This window comes from Xyrauchen texanus, chromosome 39 (assembly GCF_025860055.1).
Source record: "Xyrauchen texanus isolate HMW12.3.18 chromosome 39, RBS_HiC_50CHRs, whole genome shotgun sequence".
Taxonomy (NCBI): domain Eukaryota; kingdom Metazoa; phylum Chordata; class Actinopteri; order Cypriniformes; family Catostomidae; genus Xyrauchen; species Xyrauchen texanus.
The window spans coordinates 3656116-3679885 of NC_068314.1; the positions used below are offsets into that span (position 1 = coordinate 3656116).

The 23770-nt window shown below is 39.4% G+C and overlaps 1 protein-coding gene across 3 annotated transcripts in view; it reads right to left on the reverse strand.

The window, feature by feature from the left end:
* The window catches only part of LOC127633045 (spectrin beta chain, non-erythrocytic 1), a 106385-nt gene that overhangs the window by 49357 nt on the left and 33258 nt on the right, over positions 1 to 23770 (reverse strand). Inside the window, exon 1 of one of the 3 annotated variants that reach the window (XM_052111914.1) lies at positions 13786 to 14167. The exons of the other annotated variants lie outside the window; for them this stretch is intronic. Within the exon in view, the coding sequence (XP_051967874.1) occupies positions 13786 to 13900 (115 nt within the window). The 5' untranslated portion in view covers positions 13901 to 14167. Of the gene's footprint in view, positions 1 to 13785; positions 14168 to 23770 lie in introns of those variants that run through there. 3 annotated transcript variants of the gene reach the window in all.

The following is a 23770-nucleotide window of genomic DNA, read 5'->3' on the forward strand; positions in this document are numbered from 1 at the left end:
GCATGTATAGTTGTAAATCACTATATATAATTGTAAATCAAAACACATGGTTATAAATCTGAATATATAGTTGCAAATCCAAATATATATATATGCATTTATAAATATGAATATAAAGTATACTGTAGAAATTCCAAATATATAGTTGTAAATCCAAATATAAAGTTATAAATCTGAAAATCTAGTTGTACATCTTGGAAATATTTTTGCAAATCCAAATATAAAGCTATAAATTCAAATATATGCAAATCCAATTAGTTATAAATAAGCATAAATAGTTATAAATTCTAAATATATAGTTGTAAATCCAACTATACAGTTATACATCTGAATATATATTTATAAATCCAAATATACAGTTATAAATCTTGATTAGAAAGGTTTTTTTTTAAATGTATTTAAATGTAAAGGGATACTTAAATGGTAATCCTACTATGACTAGCACTCACCTTTCAAACATTTGTGAAAGTTAGTTAATATTCATGAGCTAAGCTGATGATCAAAAATCATTCAAAAATCATCGGAGTGGTGGTGGCGTAGTGGCTAAAGCACAGGGCTGTTAATCAGAAGGTCGCTGGTTCGAACCCCACGGCCACCACCATTGTGCCCTTGAGCAAGGCACTTAACTCCAGGTTGTTCCGGGGGGATTGTCCCTGAAATAAGTGCACTGTAAGTCGCTTTGGATAAAAGCGTCTGTCAAATGCATAAATGTAAATGTAAATTCATAGTTTCCTGGTTTTATTTGCTATATTTAGACTGGTATGAACTACATTTCTAGGAAGAAGCAAAGTCCCTTTTTGGGAAGTCAGGTCACTCAGTCACTCTGTGTTCATAAGACCTTTGGGCAGCCCTGCGGGACACTATTTTCTGTGGAAACAAGTGCAACTCCTCTCTAATTGAATGGGGAAAGTTTTGTCAAGATTACGAGCAAATAACATGTCAAATCAGCAGAAAAGTCTGACAACAATGGTAGCATAATGATGTTTTTTCAGCTGGTGCAGCTAATGCCTCTATCACAAAGGCATTTTCTTTTCACATTAGGATGGGACTTTAATTCCTAGATCTGCCAAACAGTATTCAATTGTATGATTCTCCCATTTATAATATGTTGTGTCCCATCTCCTCCTGTACTGTCTCTGGAAGAAATCAGGCCATTGATATGATCCCAAATATATTGCAACATTTTACCCAAAACAATCTTGGGAACCTTGGATTCAAATAGTCTATGTGAAACAAAAATGTTAACTGTGTTGCTAAAAGAGCCACCACTTTTCTGTTGTTCCTGACAAATGTTAAACCACTCTGCCACATTTCAGCCATTTTCCACCATTGTCCCATAATTCATATGCTTGCAGACAATTCCCCACCAATCAAATGAGACAATGTACATCTGACATAGGGGTGGCCGTGTTTATTTATGCTAGTCTACGGGCTCCGCCCTCGGACGAGCGATTCAAATACATAAACAGAGAAGATCATTTATTTATAATCCTCCCAATGTTCCTGTTATTGCATTCCATATCCTTGCACAGACGTAAGCATCGGATTCAATTGTTCTCCCGCCTTCAATGCAAGACAAAAGTGTTTTTCCTGGTTGACCCATGTGTGTTAAAGATGACAGGATGACCGCACCTTCCCCCAACCTGAGAGTCTGACACGGGACTGTTATTAAATCAGAGAGACAGACAGAAAATGAAGGGAGAAAGGAGAGAGAGAGGTCATCGAGACCCAAAACAAAACAGAATCAACAAACAGAGGAAGAGCCGCACCTGCCAGTGAGGGAGGCCAAAGATCAAAGGGTCAAACGCATCCAGATCTGGGACCATAAACAGCACCTAAAGGGATAGTTCGCCAAAAAATGAAAATGGTCTCTTTTACTCACTCTCATTCCATCCCAGATGTGCGTGACTTTCTTTATTCAGCAGAACACAAATTAAATTTTCAGAAGAATATTTCAGCTCTGTAGGTCCATACAATGCAAGCGAATGATGATTTGAACTTGGAAGCTCCAAAAATCACATAACGGCAGTATAAAAGTAATCCATAAGAAGCGATATGATAAGTGTGGGTAAGAAACAGATCAATATTTCATTCTTTTTCACTATAAATTCTCCTTTCTGCCCATTGGGTGGTGATTTGCATGAAGAATGTGAATTGCCACAAACAAAAGAAGACTTTAAAAATGAAAGTGGAGGTTTACAGTAAAAAAAGGACTTAAATATTGATCTGTTTCTCACCCACACCAATCATATCACTTCTGAAGACTAAGATTAAACCACTGGAGTCATATGGATTACTTTCATGCTGCCTTTATGTGCTTTTTAGAGCTTCAAAGTTCTGGCCACCATTCACTTGCATTGAATAAATCTACAGATCTGAGATATTCTTCTAAAAATCTTTGTGTTCAGCAGAAGAATGGCATGAGGGTGAGTAAAGGATTTTTGGGTGAACGATTATTTAAAACGAAGTACTTTAAACTCCAGTAAAGTCATTGTAAGCCATAAAACAAATCTGAAAATGTGTGACATTTCGCAAAAAAAGGCACTTACAAATGATTATTTAAAGAGAAATTCAGCCGTTCTTCCCAATAATAATACGTTTTTTGTGTGTTTACTAAAATAATACTGTAATACGATATCTTCAGAGCTCTTCTGGCGTACTTGTTTGCTGCAGATCTCTGATTGGTGGATCTCTTCAGGATCATGGATAGTGAATTTCTTCACCAGGAATTCAGATTTTAACTCCGTTGACATAACATGGACTGATGGCTTCAAAAGAAGAATTTACCATTGATTAACAACCTTAAACATTTCTATGTTATTGAAATAAATTCGCCTACAGAAAACATGAATGGGATTTTTACTTCCGGAACCAAACTGTTGCACTCTACCGTATGACTCTACCACTTTAACCCACAACGATCTTTCTGTAATGCTGTAAAGATCACACACTGGGAGCATATGTACACACTCTACGCTTTATAGACAATGACAAACAAACTTATGAAAGTAAACGGCATGTGCTGAACTGACGAGTTATTTTTCAAAGGCGACACCGTGACTATGAAAGCAAAGAAATTATACATCCAACCAATCCAATGTGGAGGCCTCATGCCTCATGTCAATACACACTCTGATGCATCCGACTTGATGCTCAGCAAAAGTCTCCATTTAAGTGTATTGCTATATAAGAGACCCAGTTGAGATATTAAATAGATCACATTGCTGCTTTTCTTTCCTCTATGAACGGAAACATCTGTGAGGAAGAAATGGCATCAAACATCAATAAGAGCTTGTTGTAACATGCTCCTCTCTGCTTCAAGGTCGCAACAGAAACGACTTTAAGTTTCAGAATGAAGTCTCACAGAACTATGTCTGCATTGTGAGCTGATAACATCACAACCAATGCCACCAAACGCTACATATTAGCCAGGCCTGCGCATACTCCCAGAGGACTGTGGGTAGTGCAAACAATGGCGGCAGTGTTACTCCCCGCAGGCCTGGCAAGAACCGCGGGCAAGACTGCAGGAATGCATCTGGACTTAATGTTGGGTAAACACATCCAGTCTACCCATTTTAAGTCTCTAACACTGCAATCTCACCGCTAACACTATATAGAGCAGTTAAAGTGGTTTCAAAATAAATGGACGTGTTAAAAACGCATCAAACGCAGCTCATCTAGAAGGCTTAAGTTTGTTTATGCTGACTTAAAGGGATAGTACACCCAAAAATGAAAGTTCTTTCACCATTTACTCAACCACCTAGCATTTAAAAAATGGAGGAACTTTGAAGAGTGTACTGGCTGCTCTTTTCCATACAATTGCAATGAATGGGGACTGGAACTTTCAAGCTTCAAAAAGGACACAAAGCCTCATAAAAGTAGTCCATACGATTGTGAGCTAAAACAACACCCAACGTCAGGACATTATTCACTGATAATCTTCCTCTCCATGTGCCAAGAAGACTAAGGGGGCTTTCACACTAGCACTTTTGGTGCGCACCCCGGTTCGAATGATGTCAGAGTTCGGTTCGTTTGGATGATGTGAACGCTGTCTTTCGAACTCGGGTGCGCACCCGCGAACCGTACTCGGGTCTGCTTAAAAAAGTGGTCTGGGGTACGGTTCATGTGAACTCCAGTACGGTTCGCTGCTGATATGAACGCAATCGAACCAAACCGCGGAAGTGAACCGCTATTGATGACGTATAATGTGGTCGTCAGTCTCACACGCGTCACTTTCAAAATGAGCGGAAAGGGTTTACTTTGCGGTGCGTGTGTGTGTGTGTGTGTGTGTATACACTTACCTTGACGAAAAGCGGGACTGACGCTACGCACACGCACTGCAAGCAGAGAGATGATTTCTGCTTGCCTTCGCAAAAATTGTCTTCGGCGGACAGCCCGCTGTCTTTTGAACGATTTCAGTATTTTTGCGGCAGACAGACGCAAGTATGTTTCTGTATCTTGATGTTGAAAACAAAACCAAAGGTTAAAAAAAAGAAGAACAAATGTGAACCGAGCAAGTCTATTCATTGAATTTTGACGCCTTTTCATTTCGCGGTTATCAAGCAACACGATTACGCACCAGCTGCAGCTTGATGACGCAAGCGTACCGTGGTTCGGATACAAATATATAATGTGAACACAGTCCATCGGGGGGAGGGGGGAGCAATCGAACTCGGGTTCGGAACAGGCAGTCGAACCAAGTGTGAAAGCCCCTAAAAAGGAACATTCTGGGTTCAGCACAAGTTAAGCGCAAACGACAGCACTTGCAGCATAATGTTGATTACCAAAATCATAATTTTGACTCGTTCCTCGTTTATTAAAAAAAAGAAAAATCATGGTTACACTATGATAAAAATCGCTTACAGGGATATCGGCAAAACGTTGTGCAATACAAGTGATTTAAGGAAAAATAACAGGAACATTTGATTTAATAGATTTTTAAGGGCAATAGCAAAGTCAACTAAATGACATCTGGAATTGAGGTTGAATTTACAGGCCATTGGGCAGAACAGGCTGTAGTGTTCGGATAAATCAATACTGGAGTCTGGATTTGTGATCAGGTCAGGGGGTTTGCTCCGATGTGGGGGGCAGGAACGGTGTCAATGTCGAACTTTTGACAGAAATCGCTGGCCCTCTTGTCTATACGGTCTCAAAATCAGTTTAGGCCAGATGGGAAGCTCAGAGAGCTCAGAGTTTGTTGATTTATTGCCATTTCCGGTATCCTCAAAATCGTTGTTTTCTGACCGCAAAGCAAACCACACCCTTCCCTGCAACAAGAGATAATATTGTCCATGTGTTTATAAGAATATCTGAAAAAGCTACGAAGAACAAAAACTACTAGGTTGTGTGATTGTATACCAAATATCTGTATTCAACTTTCATTAATCTCTCAGTGATAACATACAGCAATCATCTTGAACAAGTTCCAGATGGCATCTTTGCGCACTGCAATAAGGGGATGCTACTCATAGGGTCTGGAACCTTTTCACAAAGGACCCTTTTAAAAAAAGTCAAATTGTACAAACAATGACTTCAAGAAAGTAATTTTTAGGGACGCATCGATCCCATTTTTTCTCTTCCGATCCGATTCTGAAACCTAAACTCTCAGTATCGACCGATACCAGTGTTGTTTTTTTCTTAATTGGTTTAGAATACCTACAGTGTATACCTCACTTTGTGGAAATTATTGGGGGTATTTTTTATTTTATTTTATTCTACAGCCGTTTCTCCCCAATTTGGAACGCCCAATTCCCAATGCGCTTCAAGTCCTCGTGGTGGCGTAGTGACTCGCCTCAATCCGGGTGGTGGAGGATGAATCTCAGTTGCCTCCGCATCTGAGAAGGTCAATCCGTGCATCTTATCACATGGCTTGTTGAGCGTGTTACCACGGAGACATAGCGCATGTGAAGGCTTCACGCTATTCTCCGCGTTATCAACGCACAACTCACCACACCGAGAGCGAGAACCACATTATAGCGACCGGAGGTTACTCCATGTGACTCTACCCTCCCTAGCAACTGGGCCAATTTGGTTGCTAAGGAGACCTGGCTGGAGTCACTAAGCATGCCCTGGATTCGAACTTGAGACTCCAGGGGTGGTAGTCAGCGTCTTTACTCGCTGAGCTACACAGGCCGCGGGGGGAACTTTTTTATATGTAAAGATACACAAACATCTAACTACACATTATTTCATAATAAAACCGAGAGAGAGCGAAAAGTATTATATCAAAAATGTTTATCCTATTAAGAAATTGTATGTTTTGTTCACAGTAATACGATATCAGTCCACTTCTCGATCACAGATATTTTGTATTATTTTTAACCTAACTTTAATATTATTGTATTTTAAAAATTAAAAAAAACGTATAATAATTTTTTATTATATATTATTAATAATATTAATTATAATTATAATTATTGTTACTGATGTTGCTGTTAATAATAACAATAATAACAACAATAAAATTAATAATTATTATGACATTTTTTATTAAATATTAATATATTTCAGTCATATTTTCTTTACTTTAAAACAATGGGGCTTTAATTTTGACACTCTACCGATGGTGACGTTAAAGTGTCTGTATGTGGGCTAGATCACAGTAGTTTAACATGCTTTTCATTCAAAATGTTGTGAATTGCTCCTGTTGCGATCACAATCCAAAGCCTTTTGAGATTCACTGAACGATCGTATGACTTCAAGAGTCTTTCAATAAAATGCATGACCCACATGGACTACTTTATTTGGGATTTTTTGGGAGATTGATGGTAATGACCATGATTTACACACAGTATCAGATTTGGATCAGGCTCATCGGACCAATACCTGATCCTTTTAAAAACATCAGTATCAGAGATGATACCGATCAAGGTATCTGATCCGTGCATCTCTAGCAATTTTGCCATTTGTAATCATTATTATCAGAAATTGTAAATTTTTGGGGGAAAAAAACGTTTTAATGCACTTCGTTAAAAATGAAGTGGTAGTGACTTTGTGTATGTGCTCACTTTGTAAGTAGGACAAACTGGTGCTCCCTTTTAAATGGAATTCACCTCTTACATGTCTTGAGCGAGACAGGAAAGGGAAGTCTTCGGTTGGGTTAACCCGACCCTCAACTCAGAAAATATCACTTGTACTGTATGTATTACTCACGAGTGCATGTTGCTTAATTATAAAGGCTAATAAAAGCAGAAAGACCAGACCACAGCATTCTTCACATCACTTAAGAGTCCTACACCTCTCAAAATTTATGCTGGCTGTGGATTCAAAGTTGCACAACATGGATGAAACATTTCAATGCAGAAATATGAGAGGAGCAAGTCTTAGATGGTCACAGATGTGAAGTGTGATCAGCTTTTCATACAAAATATTTACTACTCTGAACAAAGTGTCAAAGATGTCCATCCGAGACTAGACCGAATGAAGTAAGACGTCTTGTCACATAAAATGGTAACGAGAAAGCTGCTTTGGAGCGACTAAGAAAGGTAGTCCAGGGGTGGCTTCCTTTTCCTCTCTCGGATTTATCTGCATCCTGTGGTGTGAACGTCAGCAGAATGGAATTCCTAAGACTTCCTGTGTGGTGTGGAGTGGACAGGTCGCTGAGGTCATAGAATCATGTTTAGCAGTCACTTCAGCACAAGGCTCGGAAATAAACCTGGAATTTCAACACTTACTGCTTAAACCCACAATGCAAAAGAGTATTTCTATTACAGTAAAAATTATAAAAACATGAATTTGAAAACATTTCTGTGTATTCAGTTTATTTATGGCCAGTTTATGTGTTTATGTGCATTTTTGTGTGCTGATGAGAAACATATGACATATCGCAGTACATATAACCTCCTTGATGTCTGAAATACTTCCATGTGAAAACGAAATATTCAGTGGGATATAAATGTAGGGTCGGGCTTGACTTTATCCTTTGGGATTTGACTGGATCCCAATAATAACTCTGATATTATTGGTTCATACAATTCTTTCCCCGCCCACATGGCCTTGATGACATCAGCAGAAATAAAAGTTGTTTGAAAGACGAAGACATTTTTTATACTTTGCCGAAACATTATAAAAACAAACGGTTAACGAGCAAGTTTAACTAAAGAGGGAGGTATTTAACAAATGTTATGATTCATTTGGGAGGTTGCACACCAATGCTTTGCGCTGTTGATTCAAAAGAACCAACTCTTAACAATCATTTGTTTGGGAATCGTGCAATGTATGTTTCGTGCTGTAGATTCAAGAGAGGTGTTTTTGTGAAAGGTTGCACAGCAAACATTGTGAGAGTTCTTATTTAACACATTGTCCCATCCGTATCGGCAAAAGAATTCCTGTTCAAGAACCGTTAACCGAACAAGAAAGTACTGAAAATTATTCGGTTCCAATATTTTTGTAAAAATGGAACCGGTTCTGAATAAGAACCAGTTCTCAGTTCCCAAACCACTGAATTTTGCAAAAAAAAAATAAACATTAGGAAAGTAAGTAAGGTCAATTTTTTTGTCTAAACATTTTTCTAAAAATTTTGCAAAAAAAAGTGAATGTATTTCTATGCTTCGAGTGAGAGATGATTTTACATCTCATATAATAAGCGATTCATTTAATACATTTCTCACATTTAAACAAACACGAGAACGCAGATGCATATTTATCGTGCCACATTTTAAGTGATGACATTCCTATTGTGGCATCCGGGAAAACTCACAGTTCCTTCAGTGTTAAAGAAAGGCAATGACAAATGAATATTCGCCTGGAACATTCTGTCTTAGTGAGGGAAACACATTCCAGATTTACAGTATGTGATGCCATTGTGCCCTTCTGAAAAACAGCTTAAGCCTGCCTGAGATGGTTTGCTGGTCTTAAATGTTCTCCCGGACTGGTCAGGCTGGTCTGTTGGCTCGTTTTAGAGGAGTTAAGGGGACTTTAGCTTGTCAGCTAGACCAGGCTTTTTGGGAGACCAGTTAAGACCTTCTTAAACCAGCCTAAGATAATTGGCTGGTCTTTGCTGGTCTCCCGGGCCAGTTCAGGCAGGTATGCTGGTTTTAGTGGGATTTGGGGCACTTTCCAAATAGCCATCTAAACCGGGATTTTTTGGGGAGACCAGTCTAAACCAGTTAAGACCATCTTAAACCAGCCTATTATAATTTGCTGTACGATCAGGCTGGTCTGTTAACTGGTTTTATTGTGGTTTAGGGCACTTTCCAAATAGCAAGCTATATCTGGCTTTTTAGGAGACCAGCTTAAACCACCTAGGTCCATCTTAAACCAGTCAAATATAGTATACTGTTCTTAGCTGGTCTCCTGGCCAGGCTGGTCTGATGTATGGTTTTATAAGGGTTTGAGGCACTTTTTAGCTGGCCAGCTAGGCCAGGCTTTTTATGAGACCATCTTAAACAAGCCAATGATGGTTTGCTGGTTTTCACGGGTCTACCAGCCTGGTCATGCTGGTCTGTTGGCAGGTTTTAGAGGGGTTGGTGGCACTTTTCAGTTGGCCAACTTGACCAGGCTTTTTGAGAGACCAGCTTGAACCAGCCATAGATGGCTTACTGGTCCTAGCTGGTATCCCGGCCTGGTCAGGCCTGTCTGTTGGCTGGTTTTAGAGTGGATAGCTAGGCAAGGCTTTTTGTGAGACAAGCTTAAACCTGCTAAGACTAGCTTAAACCAGCTTGGTCTTAGCTAATTTCCTGGCCTAGTCAGGTTGATCTGTTAGCTGGTTTAAGAGGGTTTGGAGCACTTTTCAGCCGGTCTCTTTGGAAGACCCTCTAAAAGAAGTGAAGAAAGGCAAATCATCTTAGTCTAATTAGGCTGACATTTATTAATACATTTTTTTCACTAGAAATTGCACAAAAAAAATCCATTTGGAAAGAAAGGAAGGCAGCTCACTAGGGTTTGAAGCAGATTCCTACTGATAAGGAATCAAATCGACCGACCTGATTATCTTTTTAAGATGCGGTGTCTTTTTGGCGAGCGTTCATGGGCAAAGATGTAAGAATTCGATGCTAACTGAAATTGCTCTGTTGTTTTCAGGTTCACTGATTTAAACCGCACCCTTAGTTTCAGAAGGAGGGGAACACAACGTGAGCATTCGTGCATCACACATCAGATGTTCTACATGATTCATATGCCACCAAAAAAAGAGAAACATTTAAAAATAATTTTGGCATTTTACGCTTAACTTCCTGCTTTTTTTTTTATATAGTAAGATAGTTTCACATCCAGTGTTTTGAGTTGCTATTGAACGGGAGTATATGACAACAGGATTTTCATTTTTGGGTGAACTATCCCTTTAAATACTCTGTGATTCTGGATGGCTGATTCAACCAGCTTTTACAGAGTTGCCTTCTCTCTGCGGTTCCCTTCATTGCTTCAGAAACGACTTCTTCTCATGTTTCTGTCACTCAACAGGGGAGTTGCCAGTTACGGCCCTGTTGAGATGTTTACATCACAAGACCAGCTAAGGGTCCAACCCTCCAGTAACTCCACAACACTTTATTGAGTGAATCAAATGAGTTTAGCATCCAACAACTCATTTCCTCACTGTGACCCAACCCTCCCAGGCCCATTCACAATCACTCGGGAGTCCAACAACTCACTCGGTCTCGCTTTCGTCTGCCATATCCTTGTCAGTGGAACAGAAGGTCATTGAGAAGACCAGATTGAGAGACAGGCGGCTTGGCAGGAAGACGCACAGAGGACAAAAGATCTGCTTCAGCACGCAACCCGTGAGCTCCTGTGAGCTTTCCCTCACAGCAGCCAGTTTCTGAAGATCCGTTTGAGTCCAGTTACGTAAAGAAAGACGTCAAAGAACGGCTGGATGCAGCTTTAGCGAGTAAACTTAGTGAGGAAAAGAAGCAAGCAGTTGAATTTGTTTAGACTATGAAGTTCGTCCTCAGGCTTTGGACAATAGCGCAAGAAGCAATCCAAGAATCTACAATTTATCTTGGCTAATCGGTATTGTCTAGAGAGGCTTGAAGAATGTTCTTGTGTAGTCAGTATGGATTTTTGGGGAGCATTATAATACACAGAGCTTCCTGCCTTTGAGTCTGCAAATATTTGTAACTTCTGACAATAAAAGCATTATACATGTCCCTATGATAGCAAATAAAATCAATAAATACAAAACCTAAACCCATTTTAAACTCAAAACACCTGTTGTGTATTACACAAGTATGCACTACAGATTAAATGAATATTCCGGGTTCAATACAAGTTAAGCTCAATCAAACGTATTTGTGGCACAATGTTGATACCGGTAACCACAAATATTTTGATTTCAACTTGTCCCTCCTTTTCGTAAAAAAAAAAAAAAGAGCAAAAATCGAGGTTTCAGTAAGTCACTTAATATGGAGGTGAATGGGGGTCAATCTGTAAACGTTAAAATAATCACTGTTTCAAAAGTATAGCCACAAGACGTAAACAATATGCATGAAAACATGATCTTAGTGTGATAAAATAGCTTCCTATCATTTTCTGTGAAAAGCTATAGTCACTTTTACAACTTTGTAGCCATGGCGATGTAATGTCAACAAACCCCAAAACCGACTGTAAAATGACAATTTAAACAAATTTATAGCTCAAATACTATATGAGTTTTAACAGAAGAATTAATGTGAGCTTTTATAAAATTATAAACTTCACATTTAGGGCTCCAGACTGTGACTTAAATGTTCGCAAATGCAACCAAAACTAGTTGATTGCAACAATCATTTTTAATCTGGTCGCCAATGGTGACAGTCGGGTTGTGTGCATTCATATGCAGTTTTATCAGATATCATCTTGTGAGTTATTAAATTCAGTCTGTTGTGATGAGGTCGCTGCACCGCACACAACAACAAACCCAGCACGAGAGAGTCATGAACAAATGATTCTTTTGAGCCGGGTCTTTTTCATAAATCACCCGAAAAGAACTGAGGGTTTGAACTGTGGAGCTCAGGTGAGCAGTTTGAATCAAAGTCACTTTCTAAGTGAATCTTCCGTCAGTGTGTCCACAACAGGGAGCGCAGACATTTCAAAATAAGAGTCCCATGTGTATTTCGGGCTTCTTATATATAAAAAATGTATTATGTATGAAGTAGATTCTGAAGGGCGGTACTAAATAATAAAAATCTCTTATATTTGTATAAATTATGAAAGGGATGTGAACATTGATGAGACAAAAGGGGAATGCAAACTTGCATATCTCCTCAACTATATAACTGTTTATTAAACCTCAGATTAATGGGTTATCAGCTGTCTTCCATTTTTTCTGCTTTCCATCTAAATCGAGCAATTATATGATTTGGCGACTAAAAACAGCCAATTGGCTCCTTAATGTTTCAGTTAAGGAGCCAATGGCTCCTAAGCCATTTTTTAGTCTAGAGCCCTGGATTTCCGTTAAATCCTCCAAAATTTGGCCCCATTTTGTTTCATTTTACGTGCCTCAGTCACAGATTTTTGCTTTTATATAAATAAAAAACAAAAAGAATAAAGGGATGAGTTGAGGTAATCAACATTATGCCACAAATGCTAATGATGGAGCTTAACTTGTATTGAACCTGGAATATCCCTTCAACTGCTTGTCTGCTAAATGCAATTGGCAAATAATTAAAAAAAGGTTTGTTTTAAGCATGGCAATTCACATTAAAAGTATTTTGCGGAGTAGGATTTTGATGGCAAGGTGGTTTATCTCAGCTTTACCACATTAAGTTATTTAACAGCCTGACATGAGTCTGAATCCCTCAATCTATGATACATTACAGGTTAAAGGTCAAGTTTTCATCCCACAACTGCTTATTCGTGTGAGGCAGGGCCAACCTGGATTACTGATTAGCAACACACAAATATCGATTGGTCGATCTATCTATCTATCTAAAGAGACTAATAAATGTATCTTACTAATCATGTTTCTTCAACCATGTCAAGCATGGGTGACTATTCACAATGCATATTTGGGTTATGAAAAGTAATATGTAAAATCATTGGCCATACTTGAGCGCTGGGGCCATCAAACAAAAACCAGAGCTCTGCCAACACATTCACGCTACAGTAACAACAAACTTAGTTAATAGTTTAAGTGAAATGCCAAATGCCTGGTTGGATGCCTATTGATCAACCCATGAGTCACCAAATCAGAAAAGATACAAATAAGATGCTGTAACAACATCTAAAACACAACTATTCCTGCGAAACCAGTTTGGTAAACACCAAGTAAATCTAAAGTGTACCATTAGTAAGTCAAGCAACTATATGACTCCTTTGGTAAACTATTTAACCAATGTGTAGCAACAAAGGAGAGCTAGGCCTCATGTGGGTATACTTAAGCCCTTTGTCTATTAAAAAAATAAATGACTATAGTCATTGGCAGATTCTATTTAAATGCATACAAAGCTGAAAAGAGCTGCAAATCCAGCAACATTAAGAAACGTGCCACTATCACTGAGGTCAGCAGAACAAAACAGCCACTCCCACCTTCCCAGGTTTCCATTGTTGTCCTTGACGACCCATTATGGTAAGGCTGCCTCCTTACTGACTTGGGGGAGCCAAACGTAAATGTAGACTGTTTGGCATGTTTTTGGGGGGGGGGTTGTTAAAATCCTTTGCACTAATCCGGTCTGAAACTCACCCAAGAACCTTTCCACCACATATTGCATTCATGCCACCCTTTCCGTGTGGATAAGTGGAAGCAACAGAACTCCCCCTGATAACAAAATATCAGTCAAGTCACTAGAACCTCATGAATTATTCATCGTAGTGGACACCCTGCATAGCAACGCCTGGAAACAATGCACCCCACTTCCTGCGGCAATATCTTACCTTGAAGCTGCTTGAACCGCCCCTCGAGCTGGTTGTAGTTGAAGGCCACATGAGCGGGGTAGCTGGGCTCCTGGTAGAAGCCCTCGGGGCCCAAGGATGCCCACTCTACATCCATGATCCCTGACAGAGAGGGACACTATTTCCAGATTTGGCACAACCTCTCGGGAAACCACAGAAAAGGGAAGGTACAGGAAGCAATAATAATAAATAAAAAAAAAACTGTGGGAAAGCAGGAAAGATCCAAAAGGTTTTCGTGCCTTTCTTCACACTCTTTCCTCTGCAAAGCCAGTTAAATGGTAAGATATCCAGTTGCGAAATGCAAGAACGCTCCAACACAGTCCAAAGCTTTCAGGGAAGACGGGTCTGTCTTGGAGGAGAGACGCATGCTGCTGTCTCTCTGATTGTTCGTCTTTCCCACTCTGTCCATTCAAAAGCAGTGTCTTCCCCCAACCTCAAACACACACGCCCCTCCTCCTGGCGCACAAGGGAGGGAAACGCTCATACTCCCACAGGACCTTACAGACTTGCTCAGTTAGAGGGAGGGGGCCAGGATGGGTTGACCGCTAAATAATTGCAACACTCTTTAACCTGTTTAAGATGAGCAGACCAGCTTGGTCTGAAACTCAAGAAAGGCAATGGAAGGGTTTTGTGAGACACCTTTAACAGAGCAGACGAGGAGGGCCACAGTGTTGTAATTTCATCAGCGGCACAGCCAGTGTGTTTGCAGATGATGTCACCACCTCATTACAATGAAAGAAGAGGAGGAGACAGGCTGTACCAATTCTCCAAACAAAATGGGGGTGGAAGTTAAGCAGGAAGTCACCTTGTTTCCATGCATTGTTGTTTTGTGTTATAAAAGACAGAGAAGCCAAGGAGAAATGTGGAATGCCTTTCTTGGAATGTAAGAGTAGCTTGTTTCTTCACTAAAATCTGGTGTGCAACCATCCCAGTTGTAGTTCACCACCCCTCCTCCTGTTTTTCCCCGTTGTCCATCTGTTTGCAAGGTGAGGAGAGCCCTCGACAAATAAATGCAGACTTTGAACAACTTCTCAAAGTTTGAGTACTGAATTGCACTGCCCTACAAAAAAAAAACAAAATATCTGCTAATTCCAACACAGGAATCTCACACATTTGCGTCAGAAGTAGTAAAGAGCCTGGGCCTTTAAGAGTCCTTGAGGAAGTCACATAGAACACCTTCATGACTGCAAATGTAATAGCAAATCGCTCCTGTCTTCTTTCTTTTATGGGTCTTAAACATGATGAATAGCCGGATTACACAAAGCTCCCTGGAGATGAATTAAGATCTTCCCACTGAGGAAAAAAAGGATCATGTGATTCTACAGACATATAAGCGTTGCTTTTATGAGAATGCTGTGCTAATATGTTACATGAAACACTGTGTATCATATAATAAAAATGCAGGTTTGTGTTCCATCTGCAAGGACATCTTGTGGCGAAATTCAAACTTGTTTTTATTGCAGCAGTTTATATTCCGCATTTCACAAAGTTTCTTCTTTGTAAGAATGGTGCCAACAATTTTCAAAGTTTTTAAATATTTATAAACATATGAAACTACCCAGAATACTTTAACAACCACTGAGAACACCATAGCAATTGCATATCTACATGATAAAAACCACTCAGATCACTCTAGCAATGTGTTAATAAACACTCAATAAGACCTGAGCAACCGCATAGCAACTTGCTAAAAACCATTCAGAATACTCTAGCCATAGCATAGCAGGATGCTAAAAACCACTCAAAAAAACCTGAGCAACCAGATAGCAACATGCTAAAAACCATTCAGAATACTCTAGCCATAGCATAGCAGCATGCTAAAAACCACTCAAAAAGACCTAAGCAACCAGATAGCAACATGCTAAAAACCATTCAAAATACTCTAGCCATAGCATAGCAGCATGCTAAAAACCACTCAAAAAGACCTCAGCAACCAGATAACAACATGCCAAAACCCTTTCAGTATACTCTAGCCATAGCATAGCTAAAAACCACTCAAAAAGACCTGAGCAACCAGATAGCAACATGCTAAAAACCATTCAGAATACTCTAGCCATAGCATAGCAGCATGCTAAAAACCACTCAAAAAGCAATCTGGCAGTCACATGTTTTAGCAGCATGCTAAAAACCATTTGTATCACTCTTGCGAGTACATATGCTAATAAACACTCAAAAACACCTGAGCAACCATATAACAACATGCTAGAAACCAATCAGAATACTCTATCAATAGCTTAGCAATAGGGCTGGGCGATATGATGATATATATTGTGGCGACGATATAAAGTGTCAGTTGATAGAGATTTTGCTAAATCATGTATATTGCGATATGTAAATATCCATGTGCACAGCATGGCCTTATCTATCAGTGGGCAGGGCTTCATGTGAGACTGAGAGAATTTAAGAAACATGGACAGGGTTTAAAAACATTTCTGCGACCATCCAAGCAAATGCAATTACATTCATCTCGTTTGACGTTTCATCAGTGCTAAAAGCTTCCCAACTGACGCACGCATCTATGTATCATGTGAGCATAGTGTGCATTATCTCTGGCGCACAAAAGTGCGCACGAGTCCAGCATGCTTCAAGTTATTTACAGATGAGCGAAGAGAGCGATCATGTGCACTACTGAATAATTTTTGACTCTGAAAAACCCTGAATAAACCATCTCCACAGAATGGGACAACTCCCAAACAAGTCAAGAAAATTAAGAGGATCATGTTGTTAAGCAGGTCGCATGACGATAATCACTCTTAATACAAGCTATTTGTTTTACCACATATTATGCAATCATGCAAAAGAATATTATGAAAAGCACTTCAGAAATACTAAGGCTTTATCATGCTACATGTCCAATAAAACATGGTTTTACCATGGTACTTTTTGGTACTTTTTTGTTAGTGACTGCTTTTACAAACAAGTACCAATAAGTACCATTGCATTACCATGTTTTTAGACATGCTACCGTGGTGCTACAATTGTTTTCTGGACATCTACCTTGGTTGTATTATGGTATTCTTGGAATTACCTCGAGGAACCATGCAAACACCATTGTACATGAATTTCAGTACCATGGTATTTGTCATAGAGTCATGGTATTACCATATCACACCAGAACTGTAGCACAGTATCACAGTACTTTAATAAGAAGTCCTGTCCTGTTTTCTCTCTGTGCAAGGCAACATCCTCACCAAACCATGAGATAAACTATAATGTGTCCATACGTGTCCCATGATTGTGAATATTTTTAAATGAAACAACATCTAATTATTCAAACGAGTACATCCTTGGCTTGAGGGGGGTATGATTGTTTAGGGCCCACTGGTGCTGCATTGAGAGGGATATCTGTGCAGAAACACAGTCGGTTGTGTCATTGTGTAGTCACAAGATGCCCACGTGTCCTGGACTGCCCCAGGAGCATCACCGCTCTCAATTAACCCGTGTGGTCTGCTGCTCTCTGTCACAAGCAAATTGCGTTTCGAAGAGCTCAAATAATCGCCCACACCGTGATAAACAACCCGCAGAGTTTCAGGTTGTCCTGTCCTCCCTGCTGTGGAGAGACAAGGTGGGAGGGGACACTTCCTAGAAGACTGTTTAGTCACTTGATGCAGAACAGCATTGCGACTCTGTAAGGCCCAGATTAATCTAATATTAACAGGAGAACAGATTAGCTAAAGGCATAGGAAATAGGCCTATAAAAGTAGTCATTGAAAGAATTAAATGAGGGGAAATCAGAAATGGAGTTTTGTAGCTTTAATTCCTTATCTGTTAGCATTGAGAACATCTATATGCTAGCGTACTCCTAAAAGATGACAAAATAAACTTTCAGCACATTTAGGCATCTGAAATGTACTGTCTATCTCTTCCAACATTGATGACTCATTTTGCACTTGATGTCATACACAAATTTTGTCCAATAAAATGCTCTCTAGAATGAGGCACTAATCCACTTTTATTTTAGTTTTTTTGCTTACTGACCGAACAAAAGCATTTCCTAAAAGTCACTTACATTTACATGGACACCAGAAAGCGTCTTAAAGCGAGAAAGCGGCATTCCTGTTTAAATGCACTGTAGAAGTGCGTACACTTTTCTCTCATATACATGCAACGCTTGTGTAACTAACAGATATAGAATCCGAGAAAGACTTCACTTTTTTATTCTCGGTTGCTTTGCTTTATTTCCAGATATTGCAGAGTTGTTGCCGTGTTTGTTTACCTAACTTTCTATCATGACCTGCAGCAGAATTGCGCTGCAATAGTGGGGCGTCCCTCTTATGTAAAACTCCGGGATTCACCCAATTTATGATCTCATATACACGAGAGTGAGGGACAATTGATATGAAGCTACTGAAAGCTTACATTGTTTAAAAGAGTTCACATTTTAATGAATTATTAATTTACAATACTGAAAATAATTGTACAATTTACATTTGATAAACTATTGTTAAGAGCTGCTCTAATCATTACCAGTATTTCTTCATGAATAAGGTATAACTTGATATTTGTTTACTTAAAATATACAGTGTATTACAAAAAAATAACAATGAACTACCAGTAGGGCACAACATGAAAACTATTTTTCCCAGAAATGCTTTTCAAATGTGTTGTTTTTACAAAATGTATGCAACTGTGGTTGTTTCCATTGGCTCTAAGACAAATATTCTTTGGCAGCCCAAGGTGCAATTCTCTGTAAAATGTCACATGATGCTCCAATGTGATCTTAAAATAATGGTCTTGTGCAATCTTATAATTCCAATGGGAACCAGTATAATGCAAGACAATGGCACTTATTTGACACCGAGCTCAAATATGCTGCATTCAGCAAAGCAAATCTATTTCACCCCTGATAATGTCTGGATACAGTTTGTTTCCAAGTATGAAAATGATCTAAAGGCTATGAAAAACCTGGAAGAGTGGTGATATTTTACAGACACCTGGCCGACAAAAGCAGGAAAGTAAGGTGAGAGGAAGGACAGGGAGGTTTGTGGGTGTTTCCTTTGTATTATGAGATGAACAACCATACAAACATGCAGGACATTCCATAACTCAAACTCCATCCCACGATTCATTTACTTTGGGCAATGGCAATATTTTGTTTGCAAGAAAATAAGAATATAATACTACATTTGTGCATTTAACGTGTCTAGCAATATGGCAAAAAACAAAAACTATTTGACGTGCTCATTTGCATTTCCATATGTTCACCAGATCAGATACCAGATTATAATTTATGTTGTAGAACAAGCAGGATCTTGCTGTGGGAATTAAACAAGTTTTTTTAAGACCCACAACAATGCACGGACACTCAGTCAGTCGAGCAGACCAACAACCAGCTCATTTATTTTTCAGGACAGCTGTCAATTATTTAGACGCTCTCGTTTCATTGGTGCAACACTAGTACACTGCTCCACAAACCAATACTTGACATAATGCTAAGTGTGTATGCATAGGAAACTAAGCAACTGCGGGGGCTTAATTCAATATTCATGAAGGCACCATTCATTTTAAACCTGAAGCCAAATGTCTGATACATTAAAGAAGAGTAATGACCAATACAAAGGACTATCTATGAACCTCTCTATCCGTCCGTCCGTCCATCCGTCCATCCATCCATCCATCCATCCATGTCTGTGCAAATTCAACTCCATAAACTATGTCTAAAATGTATCATATATTAAACAATGCGTCAAAACCAATCCATGATAAGTCTGACGCACAATAAATTTTGTAGTAAAAAGTTTGGTGTTCCAGGGCTCTTCTAACACAATTAAACGGTTGGTTTTCACTGGGTCATGGGGTGTTGGGGAGCATTGGATGTTGGAGCACTGGCATTTTTCATTCTAAAGCACGTGGACTTTATTAGTGTGGAATGCTGACGGCTGCCAGGGGGATTCCTGAATTATCAGACCTGTGGGAGCGACCCGTGCAAACCAGTATGATATCAGACATACAGGCGGAGTCTCGTTTCAAAGGCTGTGTGCTAGGTAGGATGCGTCCTTTGAAGGCCGCAGTATACAGAGTGTCCTCCTTTAAACAAGTATCGTTTAAATGAGACGGCCTTCATTGGACAAAATGAAACAGAACATAACATGGTTGCTATGACAGCACGCCGCACTTTAACAAGTGGAGTACTTTGAGTGAGAAGGGAACAAAGTCCCTTTGGAAGGGAATGTATGATGTACATTTTAGGAGAGTTTAATGATATAGAGAGAAAAGAAAATAGATTTACAAGTGTACTTTTAGTCTATAATATTTTATTGTAATTATATATTACTATAATTATACATATTATATAATCTGCTCCCATCTACTGAGGTACTTCAACTTGGTAATTAACATTCCTTGCATATGAACATAATTTTCGAGCAAAGAGGCGTAATTTTATTTAGACAAATGATGTCCATTTCCGTTGAAGCAAATAGTTGTGGGTTGTGAGTGCATCCTCCAAATTCCTGTGAAAGAATGTCACATTCGAAGGCTGCATTCGAAGTGTCCATCTCGCTTTTCTGGAACGAGACAGCCTCGATGACGTATGCGGCCGACAAATGCAACCTCCGGAGGACGCAGCCTTCGAAACGAGACATAGCCTAAAGATCCCAGAGTGAGAGAAAGAGAAATTCGGAAGAGGTGCCATTTAATATTATGCTGAAAGTTTGTAACTACTGTGCCTCTAGTGGCAACAAACAGAATTGCAAAAATAATGGCTATTTTCCAAAAAATTTCCAAACACTTCCAATGACACTTTACAGGGGAAATGAACCTAAGAATGGCTTACTTATATACTGTATGTGTCTATATATTAAGCTAGTATAGGAAAAAGTATTTCAATTTTTTTCAGTTACACCCTCGCAACCACTCACAACATCCTAGCATCAACCCACAACACCATATACCAGTACTAGAACATCATAGAGACATGCTGATCTTTTAACTTGGGGCAGTAAGGCAAGTATTGTGACATCCTAGCAACCACGCAAAACACCCTAGAAACCAATCAGAACACAATTTCTATCAGGAAGTCTCACAGCCTTGAGTGAAATTTAAGATGACATTAATTTGATGAATATAAAACAGAAATTGAATGTCTCTCTTTGGCGTACGCTCGGTCCCGTCGGAACCTTCTCGGAACAGTCTTATCCTGTTGTACTCGGAACGGTCATATCCTGTCGGAGATAGGAGGCATGGGCAAGAAGCCTACCCCCTTGCAGGATGGGACTCAACTAGTGGTGGTGGGGTGGTGGAGGTTGCCATGTTAGCACACTGGAACAGCAATGTGATTGTGAGCAGACATATAAAGCATGGCTTACATGTGATTAGCTAGGAGTTACCCTCTTGTGACAGCAAGTTTTAAATTGAGAAAATGGACCTAACTAGTTTGTTACTATTGCTATAAACTTAATTACATGTAAACGGTAACCGGTGGGAGCGACATATAAATAATTCTACAACTCTTTAAGTCAATTAACAACATAGCCCTGCTCTCAATCTTGTTCTCTCTCGCATAACATTCTGGCCATTCCGGAATGTTTGAGTCAATTGATCTTCTTCTCAGCATGTATTTCTGCTTCCATGATGATGGTGCAGAATGAAAGAGAGAGAGAGAGAGAGAGAGAGAGAGGGTGGCATATGCGCTGCTGCTCAGGAATGCAGGAAAACAGACTCATGTGAAATCTATGACGCTTGCTGGAATCTTGGGGGCTTTTTTACAACTCTAGAGATGCTTTGTGGGTTTTGGCAACAAGAGAGAGAGAGATTTATTTTTCTATTATATGCTCCATCTTCTTTACCCCTGAAGAATTGGAGTGAGTTGTACAGAAAGCTCACAGGACTCGCTGTTTTTTTAAGGTCCATCTGTTTAAGCTTGACTTCCCCGGGAGAATAGCAGCCCTCCCTTGACCGTTGCACTTTTAAGCACTGATCTCAGCATTGGGCAGCGCTCATAAACAACATCAAACCTCTGTAAACACAGCACCTCACAGTGCTCTCAAAAACACGGCACTTGGAGAATGTGATGAAAAACAGAAGAGATAAATATGCTACTGTCATCCATAGTATTACTGCAAAAAATTATATAAAAAAAGAAGCAAATTCAGGATGGGAGCAGTTTGACCGCCCTACTTAACGATTGAGCCCCATAAGGAAGTCAAAACCAAAGGGTGGGATGTTCTCTAAGGTACATTTTGCTTTTATACACAAGTAGGCCATCTATTTTTACATATGTAGGCCATATATTTAAAAAAAGGCTTCAGTAACCACAAAATAAGGGTGGGCGGTTTGGCCAAAACCTTATGGTATGAGTATGTTGATACGGGTAATTTTATATATTGGAAAAATTTGAAAAAACAATCTAATGCATTTATATCTGGAATAGGAATGAGCGTTCTATAGCGCATAAGCACCTTAAAAGGCACATTTAGTTCGGCACACATATATTGCGTATTCAGGAAACTGTATTAAGAGTTTAACGTGAATCAGCTTTTATAGGAACTGCATTAAAAATGCAAATAATGAATAAAAAATCCCCCATCTAAGTATATTGATTTCATGCAACATTTTTTGTTTCCTGTAGAACACACAAATATCCAGTTTTGCTGTGGGCATGAGGGTTTTTGCTGTGAATTCGACATAGCATGGGAATCCTAAAGCAGAATAAGTGTGAACTTACGCCCACTTTCTTTCTCCAAAGTGCCCGCTGCGGCTCTCCTACACACAAAATGACTGTATGTCATGTGTGAGTAGGCGTCACATTATGAAGCACTAGATACAGCTATTCAAACCAAAAAAAATGCAACATCGGAGAACACAAAAGCACTCCATTAATAATTGCTCCTCTCATTGTTTTATACTATAGCAAGATTGTAGGGCCTTGAATGTGTCTCAAAGCTCAAAAGAAGGTCGGTTAATCTATTCAACCCTAATATGACAACTTACATCATCAGAGATGTTTGAGTCAACACAAGCCAATAAGGAAAAAGGGCCAAAAAAAAGGGAAATATGTGTGTGGGGGGGGGTTAACGCTATCTAACTACTGTACCAATTTTATAGTGTCACGAATCAATATTTAAATGTAAACAAACAATATTTTGTGTTACATATTTCACATTTGCATTATTTTTAGAAAGAAAGTGCATTTGGTCCGGCAATAGGTAAAAACAAGAGGATAAAGAGCACCCCTTAGAAGTGGGGGGTGGGGATAAGGGAAACTCTATAATATTACTGCAATGATATTCTAAGGTTAAGAATCAATATTTCTAGTTATATACATCATTAATATTTTGGAGGACAAAAAAAAAAAAAAGAGCATTCAGTGTGGCATTAGGTCAGAAACACTCAATGAGGATAAACTGCGCCCCTTAAGGCGGGTGCACACTGTACGATTTATAATAGTCCTTTACGGTTGTTGCTTGTCAGACTGTATGATATGACCGCATTGATATTGCCATGGCACACATGTCAGACTGCACGATATACATTGTAGCCGACGGTGGTCCCCAATCTCCCCGATCAGTGAAGGAGACTCACGTTACGGGAGTGTTGCGGAATAGAAGCAAAACGGCTAAATTTGCCCACCACGGAGGAGCATTTTTTTCTCTCTCTCTCTGAAAGGTAGGACATCAGCATTTCCATTGCTCCAATACCACTCCATCACAAGCATATGCTAAAATTTACAAGAAAGATGGATTTTGTCAAATAAGCCTATAAAAAGACCCTTGATCACTAATACAGAAAATGACAGATGTTGAGAATGAACGAAAAGCATCTATCGGCACCGATATATCGGTCTACCTCTAGTGTGCGTGACTTTTTACACTTTACACGGTAATAAGATGATATTTAGTAGCTATCAGCATCAGGGACGGATTATGACTTGCAAAGGCCCCGGGGTCAATTATCTCCAAGGGCCCCCCTCCAAAAGTTGTTGAGCGGGGGAGGGGGGTGATTTTAGTTTTCATTTTTGATGCGTTTT